This window comes from Cupressus sempervirens, chromosome 1 (genome assembly GCF_028749045.1).
Source record: "Cupressus sempervirens isolate cs-2001-9-10 chromosome 1, ASM2874904v1, whole genome shotgun sequence".
In the NCBI taxonomy this organism is placed as follows: domain Eukaryota; kingdom Viridiplantae; phylum Streptophyta; class Pinopsida; order Cupressales; family Cupressaceae; genus Cupressus; species Cupressus sempervirens.
Window position 1 is genome coordinate 393,118,418 of NC_143118.1, and position 12,771 is coordinate 393,131,188.

The following is a 12,771-nucleotide window of genomic DNA, read 5'->3' on the forward strand; positions in this document are numbered from 1 at the left end:
CATCTTATCTCTCCTTGTCCTTTTTGCCCACTTTGTAATATTAAATTGAACTTTTATATTTTGAGTCCACGCTCTCCAAGTCAATTTTAATATTATATATAATATGCCTTTAATATTTCTAATGTCCCAAAAAAGGGACATTACAAATCTCCCCTCCTTGAAATTGCTTGTCCTCAAGTAATCAATACCAAGATCTCATACAAATCTACCGGTAGCTCTGCAGCCTAATTTGAAAACAAACATGGCCATACTGTGAAACAAGGTGTCACTCTGCAATCCATCCATCAACTGGATCCCTAGATCTCACATAAATCTATGAAATAATGTGGCACCTGTAAACTGTACAACTTTGATCATCACTGCATCCAACCTCAAACTGAATAGAACTACAACAAAGTACTCAACAAGCCAAAGATACATACGATCAACACCCGCATCCCAAACCCTATTGTCATAACTAGCTGATATTATAAGGTAGAAATGTATCAATGAACTATGCATAACCCAGTAGATGGTGACAACCCGACCTAAATAGATGATATAAGAAACAAGTTGCTCAAAAACTGAAAATAACACCTTGGGCGCATCAAATACCAAACTTTCGTCTTCAATCTGGAGAACGTCTGAGTACATAGGTACTATGAATAAGAACGAAGCTGAAAAACCATTCCTTGAAATTGAAACATAACTCTCATCAATACTACACCCAAATCTATCCAATGGCTAATGTATGAAATCTATCCAACTCCTGTATGGAGTGGAAAAGGAAACCATTTTTGGATTGATCCAATGACCAGGGACTGTAGTCAGATCACTAACCCCATCTTGTGACCCATATTCACTGCTAGGAACCATACCAAGATTCCATTTCCTGAAGTCAGAATCATCTTCTTCATGATAATCAAAAGGAGTGTCCTCATTTATTTCAAAAAGGGGATTATCAAAAGTCCAATCAGCATCCACTTCAAACATGGGGTTGTCTATAAGTTGAATGTGATCTGAAACATTGGCACTTGGTCTTTTAGGACAACTGTTCAAGTTATAAGTCTGCTAAATGCTATCAAGTTCCTCAATTACTTCTTGGAAAAGTTTCTGCCTCTCTTTATCCTCATGTTCTCGAAAATGGTTTGTGATCCTCATCTGATTATCTGTTTCTTGAAGAGATAGCTAAGTATCATCCAGTGCCTCACGAGCTCCCTGTTGAGCTCCTTACTCTCATTATTTTCTCTAATTGACTGATCAGCATATATTTCAGCAACCTTAAGAATATAATCCCTGTCGGACAGCAAATATAAATAATCTGATTTCATAGTTTCGAAAGCTGTTTTGACCACCTGCAAATCAGCAACATGCCAATCTCCTTCCACTTCCCTTTGAGCCTTCCTGTAGAGATCCTCCACCCAACTTTTGAGTGTTGCCATAACGTACCAAAGACGCCACAACCATGTCTTCACTAACCTTCACTTGGTTCTTTAAAGTATGCATTGCATTATTGTCTTGTTGAAGCAGTTCATCGTCTTGTAGTGTCATCTTAGGTTGTTCCTCTAAATTCATGTCATAGATATCAGAAATATATGGTTCATCATATAAAGATTCCAATCTGCTATTACCTCATGTGCAACCACCCTCATCAACCTGCTTGTCAAAGCTAACCTCCAAACCACCAACGTAGAAACTTGCACCTATGTAACATCTTCTACATGATCGCGAGAAGGCTGCAAATCAATGGTAATTGACTGCTCTTCTTTTTCAAGACCCTCTATTTGATGATTTTGGTCTGCCAGAAATTTTTCATACATACCTTTACACTAGTCTTTTGCAAGGAGACCCTGAACCAATTCCAAATACTTTCTTTTCGTCATATCAATCTTATTTTGCTGCTCTAGATGAAAACCCATGTAATCATTAAATGATAAATGTAATGTCCCTTTCTGGGGACATTAGAAATATTAAGGGGGTCATCTCTATAATATTAAAATTTACTAAGAGAGCTGAAACTTCATTAATTAAAAGTCAAATTAATAATCCAAGTGGGCAAAAGAAGACAAGGAGAGATAAGACAAAAACACAGAAAAGTAGTCGAAGAGTCACAACTGTGAGAATTAAAGGAGAAGAGACCCTTTCATTTGGTATCCTTGTTTTACTATTCAGATTTTCAGTTCTCTCTTGTGAGAGTCATTCAGAAAGCTTCAGCTTTCAGCCCGTGTGAGGACGTAGCCCCTCGTGCAGGCAAGCAGTGGACGCAAACCCATTGTCAGTGGAGATATCAATTCAGGTGTCTCGATTGTGCTTACAAGTTCTTCTCTTAAGTTTCCAATCTAACTGTTGAACTGTGTTTAAGATTGGATTTATAGTTTGTCAGTTATCGTATTGCTGTTGTATAATACAATAACGTTTTAGGAGTTATCTAGAAGTTGTTGTTTATGGTATTGCTGGTATCTAATGCAACAACATCCTTTCGAGTTGTGGGAAAGTTACTGGTTTGGTACTTTGATTTGTACTGCATTTTCATATGCTTGCACTTTTAATGTCATTTTGAAGAAGACAGAGTGATTGGGAGTGAGTTCTGGCCCTTACTTCTTGTTCGTGTTTCTTCTTCATATGCATGTATTTCAGAATATTATCTTCATCTGTTGTTTACCTTTGCTGGTTATTTGATTAGAAGGTTTATATTCTGGGGTTAGCATTTAGGGGAAAATAGGAAAAATATGGATCGAACATTATAGTGTTGGTTCGGGTCATTACAATAAATCATTCTGAATTTGGGTAGGAAGTTCTTTATACTCTCTGTAAATGTCGAGTATTTCTGCTCTTATATCGGATTCGAAATTCTGGGCTAACTGTGCTTGTAGCTTCATAGTACCTTTTCTAATCTTATCCAAACCCTATGAAGAAGATAAATCGTTTTGGCCACCATGATTTCGGTTTAATAATCCCAAGTCATCAAGTGTATGTGTTTTAATGACCTCAATCACCACCTCAGGAAAGATATTTTCTATCTCTTCTATGTCAGTCAGCTTTCCCCAGTCTCTTGTCTAGAGCTATTTCTGAAGAAAATACTTGTTACCTCTAATAGGTTTGGATTTGTCTCCTGGCTTGTAAAAAAATAGCAGAGTCAAACAACTGTGATCACTAGCAAGCTTACAACAAGTACACAATTTTTTTTTTGCCATCTCTAACACAGTTATGGTTGAGCAAACTTTTTTCAATCTCATGGCACCTCCAATGTCTAATAAATATCCCCGAAATAAAATCATTAAATGACTACATCAACAATTTAAGTTCTTAGAATGTCTGTCAACAGAATACCCAGAAACCAGGACCGTGTTCTGCACAAATTCATTAGAGTTTACCAGCTTTGTCTTCAATTTGACGACACGATGAGGTAATAAAGAATTTCAACACCGCTCGATTAATGAATGACCATGCACCGCCACTATAGACCCTAATAGATGAAATGTCATTCCATGTATAATCTTGTGTTGCTTCCACCTGCTTCAAACTGTGTGATTTATCAGCTACCTTCCAAGGGATACACAATATATGACGTGATTATGACATCCGCTCTTGCCTGGATGATACTCTCTGTCCTGTTCATCTGAATTGATCACCGGCTCTACAGTATTAGATGTTGCAATGATGATCCTCCGTCAACCTTTGTAATAACCCGAGTAGCTTCCAATCGAATCCTCTTCCATTGTGATATTGCTATCAGGATTTAACTGTCTGATTTTTGAGTCAAACTCATTGACCCATATTCCATGAGTAGTGATTCAACATAAATCCATCTCTCATGAGAATAAATGGAACACTTAGCACTCATTGGATCTAGGTGATGCTCACAAGGGTGAAGCATCGGGACTTCCTGGGAGGTCACCCATCCTAGTACTACTCCAGCCTGAGTGCGCTTAACTACGGAGTTTCCTCCATGGTTAAACCCAAAGCTTGCAACCCCATTTGGAGTTTCCTCTTCCATTGATATGCCGATGTGAATGCCAAAACATCGTACACCTCCCTCTACCGTCGATGGTTGCTCAGAATTTCCTACTTCGACCGAACTCTTCCACCCGTAAACAAATTTACTAGATTGCAAACACTTGTCATCTTAAGTCTTTTCAAGTTACGATTACGAGATGATTTCAAATTTACAAATGAAAATTACATTTGCTTCCAAACGTTTGAAGATGTTGGGCAAGAAGACGTTACTGCTTTACCCAATCTCATGCACCCAATGACACCAATTATTTCCTTATCCTCTATTCTCCTGCAGCTTTTTGATTATAGGAGTTACCTTAAGTCTCATACATATACTCGGCAATTTCTTTGTAACGGTAGCAGATTTATTAAAGCATCCATAAACAACAACAAACTAGGATTCTGAGTGGGTGTTGCGCAATCAAATTCTACAAAGTTGTTTACTTGACGGTTCCTACTAAACTTCACGGCACACCAATCTCTCGTTATCGTGTACGATGTAATGCAGAGTTTTCATGTGCCCAATCTTGGTCCCAATGTTTGCTTGACATTAATATGGGGAGCTTAGGACAAGCTATTTGTCAAAACTAATTGCTTTGAGTTACACAACACCACATATACCTTCCCGTGACTTAGCCTTCAACAATTGCGATGGCACAGTTCAACAAATAACATTTCCCAACTTAGTTCGGTTCAAGACACCTAGACAACACCTTGTCATTTCTTTCCTACCAATTACAACCTCTGACCAAACTCGAAACCTTCCAACTCCACCAATCATGAGAAATGAAGCGACATGGCAATACAATGAACCAATTCTTGCATGGATTCATGTTCGATGTATAACTCTCATCTTGAGTCTTGAAACAATAGATGATACTCTTTATGGACTGCAAGCGGTAGTCATTACATAGCACATAGTTCCTTGTTTTGGACCTTCAAGAAAATAATACGCAGAACGAAGGCAAGGTTCACGATGATGATTCAACATCAGAAATCTTTGCATCTGATAGTGACAAGTTCATTTCCTCCTATATCCTTGTGTGCTCCTTGACAGTAATAAGGAGGGAAATCCCTGCTTTAAATCACCAAAATGTTTTCTAATTTTTTATCTTCTATGCAGAGGGGGCATGATTTTATGTATCCAACCAGGACTGGAATCTCCTGTTCTTCCTAAATGTGTCAAGTCTTGCAAGTGATTAGCACCTTGGTTTCTTGAATGTGCTTATAGATCCGCATATTAATATTGACCACAAACCACCTTCAAGGGATGTATTCTATGCCCTTTAGATAAAATTTAAGCATATTATTCACTTCAATATTCAACACCCCTGTTCTTTTGCTTTAAGTCCTGATTCTCGTTGCAGCCATTGTTCACTTCCATTCACCTCTTTCAAAGCAGCCTCCCGAAACAGATGTAAATGTTGATGGGCTTGAATCCTGCCCTCTTAAGACAGGCATTTGATTTGTCTTCTCCTCCTCTTGGACCTGACTTTTAATTCCTTCTCTTCCTTTTATAGAATGTTCTCAATTTTGCAGAACATTCAAGAACCCATGAAGTTCCTAACATCTCCTCTGATAAAGATCTGGGGGTGAATGGTATCAACTCGCTGAGTTTAATAATGTAGACCTTGTTTGGAGGCTGCACAAATATTCTTGTTTGCAGTAAGCTAGTTTATTTTCAACTTCTAATCACCAGACTCCAATTTTGTTCTTTTGTCATCCGAACTTAGTCTTGCATCTATATCTACTATCCCACGATATTGAAAAATAGTTTTATGAATCCTATACTAAAACTCCACAAATAAAACCGTCACCCTTATTGCAAGGCGATATTCCAGTAGCGTTGTACTTTAAATATTTCCACTCGAACTAATTAAGATCTTTACCATAGATTTGTCTTTACAATTCTTTTTGAACATACATCTCAAATAAAAGAATCTCTCATACATATTTTGGGTTCTCAAAATGATAAATCCATTTCTAAAATTTCATTTCACAATAAACTCCACAAGTTCAAGAATTTAATAAAACTTCTCTATTACTTTTAAACCTCATAGGCCAATATATTACAAAACACAATAGAAACCAGCAAAAACTCCAACAGATATTAAATCGTTCTTCCTCAAAATGATACTCAAGATTCAAGCATATAAAAATGCATTACAGTCCCACAATATAAAACTTAAAATTTCTCATAAAATTCCTCAAGCATGTTATTGCATTATACAACAACAATACAATAACCAACATTCAGAATCCAATCTTAAACACAGAATTTAAAGTCAGATTGGTACACTAGGAAGAGAACCTGTAAAAGCATACGAGACACCTGAAGCGACGTCTCCATGGACAATGGGTTTGCGTCCACTATCTGTTAGCACAAGGCGCTACGTCCTCACACTGGCTGAAAGCTGAAGCTTTCCTGAATAACTCTTGCAAGAGAGAACCGAAATCTGAATCATAAATCAAACATGCCCAAATAAAAGAGTCTCATCTCCTTTTATCCTCATAGTTGTGATTCTTTGACTTCCCTCCTGGCTTTTCGTCTTATCTCTCCTTGTCCTTTTTAACCACTTTGTAATATTAAATTGACCTTTTATATTTTGAGTCCACGCTCTCCAAGTCAATTTTAATATTATATATAATATGCCTTTAATTTTTCTAATGTCCCAAAAAGGGGACATTACAAAATGTGAAGATATTTGATGAATTTTTGGGTTCATACCACTTGCAGTTTGATGATCATTTGGATTGTGCCAATACTAGATATTTGAATGAATATTTACAACATGAAAATCCTTTGTTACCTTTGGAGATTGCATCAAATTAAGTGTAGTTGTTTCTGCATGGTGAAGAGAAATTTGGTTTAAGAAATTCTTATATTCGAGCACTATCCATTGTTATCATTGTCCTTAGGTGTTAGAAGTTAACATAGACTTTTTAAGCCTTACCCCTTTTGTCTTTTATTCAAGTTCAAGTCAAGTTCGTGTTCCAAGCTCTAGCCATTTTGAGTGAAAAGAATTGACAAGTCTAGAAATAAAAGTGCAACATCAAATCAAATTCAACTGAGTTATATTGAACATAAGGTCACTAGTTTGCAATGTAAACCCCGAGGATGCCTTATTTGATCACACATTGTCATATTGTTTAGCCGCTTAGCATTTGAGGTTTCATTGTTGAAGAGAGGATAGAATACTTGGTATGTTATTCTATGTTGAGAGGTGTCACTAAAGACTCATCAATAAGGACTTACGCTACCGTAATAGCATTTTGTCAAACATTTGTCAAAAAAATCTCACAGTCAGGCACCATACAATCCTATCTCTTCATATATGTCTGTCACCAGGAATCTACATCAAAAACAAAGACAAAGAGTGCAATATATGGACTCTCTTACAAACGATACATTGGTATTTAATATAGAATTATTATATATATTAAATCCAAATTTGTTGTTTTGGGTTCTGAGATCCAGTTTGGCCAACAACATTTGGGGGTTTGGGTTCATTAGTTCTGTGTGGACGCGTGCACATGTGTGTAACTAGTATGTTTATCTACTCTAATAAATGCTTATCAATGTGAACTATAAATTTATTATGGAAAGGGAAGATATATGAACAAATCTAAATAAACAAAATCATTCTTCTGCAGTCAATAATAGCTGTTATTTACTATCAGTAGTGATGTCTATTACTTGTTTTTCAATCTAATGTGAATTATGTGTTATCATGTAATGTTCATGCATTAAAAACATAAAACCACAATCCTAAGCCTAAATGAATATACAAAACAAGATTTAAGTATGAGAAATTTACTTGGTTCTTAATAGTGCATCTTCTGAAAGATGTAACATTTATCCTAAGAAGTAAACTATGCAGATGATTTCTTGAGCTAGAAGCTTTCTCTAATTAATTGATTTGATATTCTATAATTGCTGTCATAAATAGCGGCACTTCAATGGAGTCGTATTTTGATATTTACTTTGATTTTCTAAGCAAAATGATCAAACAGCGGAAATAAAAATGCATAATATAGACTGCAATCATATTTAAAATTTTCCTAATGACTTACAAAAGAAGAGAAGAGCTATTCTGATGCATATCAGATTGGAATGTGAGCAGATTTTGGTCTCAGTTTGTGCTTGGGCTCCTGGTACATCCTCTAGGTTTATCCAGGGCACTGCCCAGGCGCCTGGTTTCTCCGTGGGTTTTGCACAACCTGGGCACCAGGGCAGTACCATGGACGAAAGCAATGGCATACCAGAAGTGGATAGTATCAGAGCCGAACCAAGTCCAGAACCAAGGGGTGGAAGGAAGAACCCGGTAACTTAGATGAAATTGAAGATAGCAAATCAAAAACAGGAATTGAGAATGAACAAGTCAGCCAGCAAAATAAAGAAACTAAAACCTTAGTTAGCATACTGACCATAATGTAGTTTTCAGGATTGAACTTCTGACAAACTCCAAGCAGCAATGTATCAAGCTTCTCTAATGTCCTCATCAGCCAGGCCTATACAAACCCAAAAGTAATAGAATGACAAGGCTTCTAATAGTAAACAAACTATTTAGTAAAACATAATCAGGAGACATGGAGCTGTATCCTAGCATTGATATGCAAGTACTTGTGCATATATTCAAGCAAAATCAAAAGAGATTTTGTATAATATTTGATACAGACATGGTATTTTTTTTCCAATTAGGGATTCATACATTAAACTTGTAAGCAACTTTGCAGAATGACACCTCACTGCTTCAGACATACCAAACAAAAAAACTTATCTACTGCTACTATATTCATCTAACCAATGAACTTATACTGCAATTTTCATTTAACAGAAGAGCTAAAAAGTCATTCTCTTATCAAATAAGCACTGCAAATGTTCATTTACAATGAAATTAAGTTTTAGATGCATCAAATATTTTATGGAAACCCCTTGTTTTGCAGCTTATTAGAAAAAATACTAATTAGTTCATTTTTTAACAGAATAACAATGAGATTACATAAATAACTTCACCACTGTGCAACCAAAGAATAAATAGCTTTTTGTTGTAGTTTTCTCTCCTCAGGCACCGTTGGTTGTTCCTGTTGTGGGTTGGCCTTCTCCTTTGTGTTTACCAATCCCTTGGACCCTCTTAGTGGTCTTCTGTTGGACATTAATAAAATTATCTTATGTTATATGTCCTCACTCTCTAAATACCTGCCATCTTGTTGCAAAGTTTTTCAGTGATGTAAAATAGGCATTCATTATTCATAATGAATGTCATTAAAAGTATTTGTCATTGATATCACAAGTGATCTATGTCAAGGAAATCATAAAAGGTCATGGGCCACTAATCGATGGGCAATATTAATGAATTTGAACACTTCATTAAAGAAACCATTATGGCTGATGTGTTTTATGAAGTGGATTACTACATTAGTGCAACAATTTTTTTTCTCAAATCTATATTAATCCATGCAAAGACTATATTAATATGAAAGACATTATTAAGAGCGGTGATTCTTTTAATAAGACCACTAAAAGAGTATGTTACCAGGTTCTTCCGCCTAGAGGTCCCAACCTAGTCCGACCCAAATATGGGATCACATTCAGTATCTTCTTGGTTCGAACAGGTTACTGTGAAGACCCTATGGGAATGATCAGTGGTAGAGGCATTGGACAGCCACTTCACACCCCACGACAGAGACGATGGTGAGAAAAAGGTGGTGATGAGCTAAACAAAGGTCTATCTCTAGGGGAATAGGAGTTGCAGGGTGTGGTCAAGCTGCAAAGTCTCACAAAGGTAAAGTGTCAGGCACCTTTGGTCCGTACAGTCAAAAAAAGTTGTCAAGGATATTCACTCTCTAAATAAGCAATAAAATCTCCCTCTAATCTCGTAGTAGGTAGGGTAACAGAAAAGAAGTAGATCTTTGTCTCAATCTCTCAAGGTGCACAAATGATAGACCCAGTCCTCTCTATCGATAGGGTGATTAGTCTAGTTCCGAAGACAGTGGGAGCAAACTCTAAAGGACCCCAGAGAGATGCAAAGGGCGTGGCACCAATGCCGAGACAGGTAGCCAAGGCGAGTAATAATCCCTTCCTGGATATCCAAACAGTGCTCAGGATAAAAATCCATCCCTAGGTGTAACCCCCACTAGGGTTGCACCAGGTCATTTGATGTACTATATGTAAATATCAAGTCTAACATGTTTGTTTAACCCCAGTTGTGAAGGGAGGAGGTGAGTGGCAATGTCCAACAAGAACTCTCCCCACAATGTTTCCTTCAAATATCCCACGCTTCTACCCAATGACCTTCTCTATTGTTCCCATCATCATAATCCACAGCAATTGTGGGAGCTTGTGATCCTCTCTTTGCTCGTCCCTCTATTCCATTTGGTTGCTTGTGTTTGTTCATACTCTAGTGTGCTTTTGCATTTTTCTCCCAATGACTTCCTCTCTTTTGTCATTGTGTCCCTATCATACTACGTCGGACCTTCCTTTTCTAGTCTAGGGGTCATCATTCATTACTCTTTGTTGCTGATGTTCTATTGCTTGTGGCAGACTTGGTTCTTCGTTCCATTTTGTTCGACTTCCCAGGGCTTGTTCCTCCCAGCTCAAATACTCTTTGTAGCTTGTGTTTTCTCATGTTTTTCGAATTGTGCTTCATGTTTGCTAGTGTTTGTCCAGCATTGCATGTGCTTTTCCAATGGCTCTCAACTCTAGGTTTGTATTTCCTTACAGTTTTTTTGCAGCTCGTACATTTATGAGATTCAATTTCATTGCTCTTTGTCATCAACTGTCGTTCACTTGGGGAGCTCTCATCTTGCTCTGTGTTGTGTGCTTGGGTAGTGTTATTGTTTCTATGTTGTTGGCCCATGTGTGAGCTCTTCCTGTTTCAATGACAGATATTGACAAGAATTTTTTGGCAGCCCCATGGATTTTTGGCTGCCCCTCAGCTCACATGCCAGAGTCTAAAAATAGATGATACCACACTTCAAGACATCCTTGATTTCCTAGGGAAGCTTGACCATGACAATGCCACAATCTCAAACTTGTCCTCTACAGTTTCTAGTATGCTCACCAAAAATGTTAAACTTCGTCACTTGCTCAACACTACCATCACACAAACTAGCTAAGAGGAGTCTAATATTTTCTAACTAAATGCAAAGCATTCGGAAACTACTTTCTTTCCATTACAACCTTATTGTAGAAAAAGACAAAAATTGCAGTTTGGGCATCCGGGTGCAGCAACATCAATAATGGTTCTTCCTCTCTTGCTACTGGTGTAGAGGAGACACTTGTGCAGTCCAAACTACTGAAGAAAGAGCACAAAGATTTAAGGAACTTAATCTATGAGTTTGCAGACTTTCACAGTTGTTGTCGAACCCTTCGGTTGTTGTTGCCACTTTCCTCAATAATTATCTCGGCCTTGCTGAGATAAATGTTGATAGAGCTTGGTTTGGGTTTGACTCCTCATTAATTCTTTGTTTGAAATCATTTATTGATCATCTTTGTGCTCTCAAACCCAGATAAAAGCTTTTCCCACTGCCTTATAGGGTTTTTCTACATGAGTATTTGACCGAGTCTTAGGTTGTCGAAGTTAAACAATCCAAAATTTTAGTTGTTGATGCTAGCAAGACTGGTAAATGGGCAGTAATCCCTAATCTTAAGGTTGTCATCAAGGACTCCTTTCCTTCTGGATGGTCTACGAGCCACTCTAAGTGTAATTGTCATGGGCCCAAATTAATAGGATATATAAATATTATTATAATGTAATAATAATAATAATATTAAAGTAATCTATTATATATAATGATATATTTGTAATACTTTATAAAGATATAAATTTAACATAATTAGATATTAAATATTAAATATAGTTGATCTTAAAATATGATAATATCATAGTGTATAAATATAATAGTATTATATTTGATAATATAATTATATAAACATATAGTAACTATATTAATAATATAATAAAACTGAGGACAAGGAAAGATACATCCTTTCATATGTAATAATATAAATGAGGAAATCATATCAGGGAAAAAAAGGCATTAAGAAATAGCTTTATATCAGAAATTGAGAAAAACTGAAAGGATGATGAAGAGGGATCATCACAGTAATAAACCTTGCTTATTTTGATCAGAGTAATAACACTTATGCTGATGGAATTTAGTCAAACAGTTGGTGCACAACCTCAGTATTAAGCTATGGAGCCATTGAAATAATCAGTTCTAATAATACATGTCAAGTCTAGTAAAGTTTAGATAATGCGGAACTCAATAAGCACAGCAATGTTTAGAAAAATGATAATAGATTAATCTTGTTTACCATAAACTAACTCAAAGTATGGCGAGAATACTGAATCAAATTCAACATTTTTACTTACAGCAGATAATTATAGTTTTACAATACACACGAGAATTAATGAACCTGGAATTAGCTGCTGAAGGTAAACAGTCTACGTAACAGGGTATGAATCTCTGCCACAGGCTACTGGTATCTGTGAGTTAGTTGTTAAAGGTGACTGTCCACTTGGATTCAGTGAATGTATTTAGCTGCAAGCTGCAATCCCAACTTAGATCAACAGCCCATACCTATCTCTCTTGGACGTGGGAATCAGGATGACTATTGTCATGTATTCTTATGCCATGTAACTCCTGCTGCGAATGGTGTGACTCCAGTACCTTATTAATCTGTAATCCGCAGACTACAGTTATTCTCACGAACATTCTTCAGTTATGATAAGAGCAGGATGCCAACTATATGTTGCACACGTGACTGGGTTTCAGACTGTAACTGCAGTC

At 36.7% G+C, this 12,771-nt stretch overlaps 1 protein-coding gene across 2 annotated transcripts in view; it reads right to left on the bottom strand.

Annotated features, from left to right (window-relative positions):
* The window catches only part of LOC149577946 (coiled-coil protein), a 238,474-nt gene that overhangs the window by 153,227 nt on the left and 72,476 nt on the right, over positions 1–12,771 (bottom strand). For both annotated transcript variants that reach the window (XR_016364083.1, XM_089826739.1), the window contains exon 9: positions 8,404–8,487. Coding sequence is in view for 1 of the 2 variants with exons in the window: in XM_089826739.1 (XP_089682865.1) it covers positions 8,404–8,487 (84 nt within the window). In the remaining variant the exon portion in view is untranslated. The remainder of the gene's footprint in view (positions 1–8,403; positions 8,488–12,771) is intronic.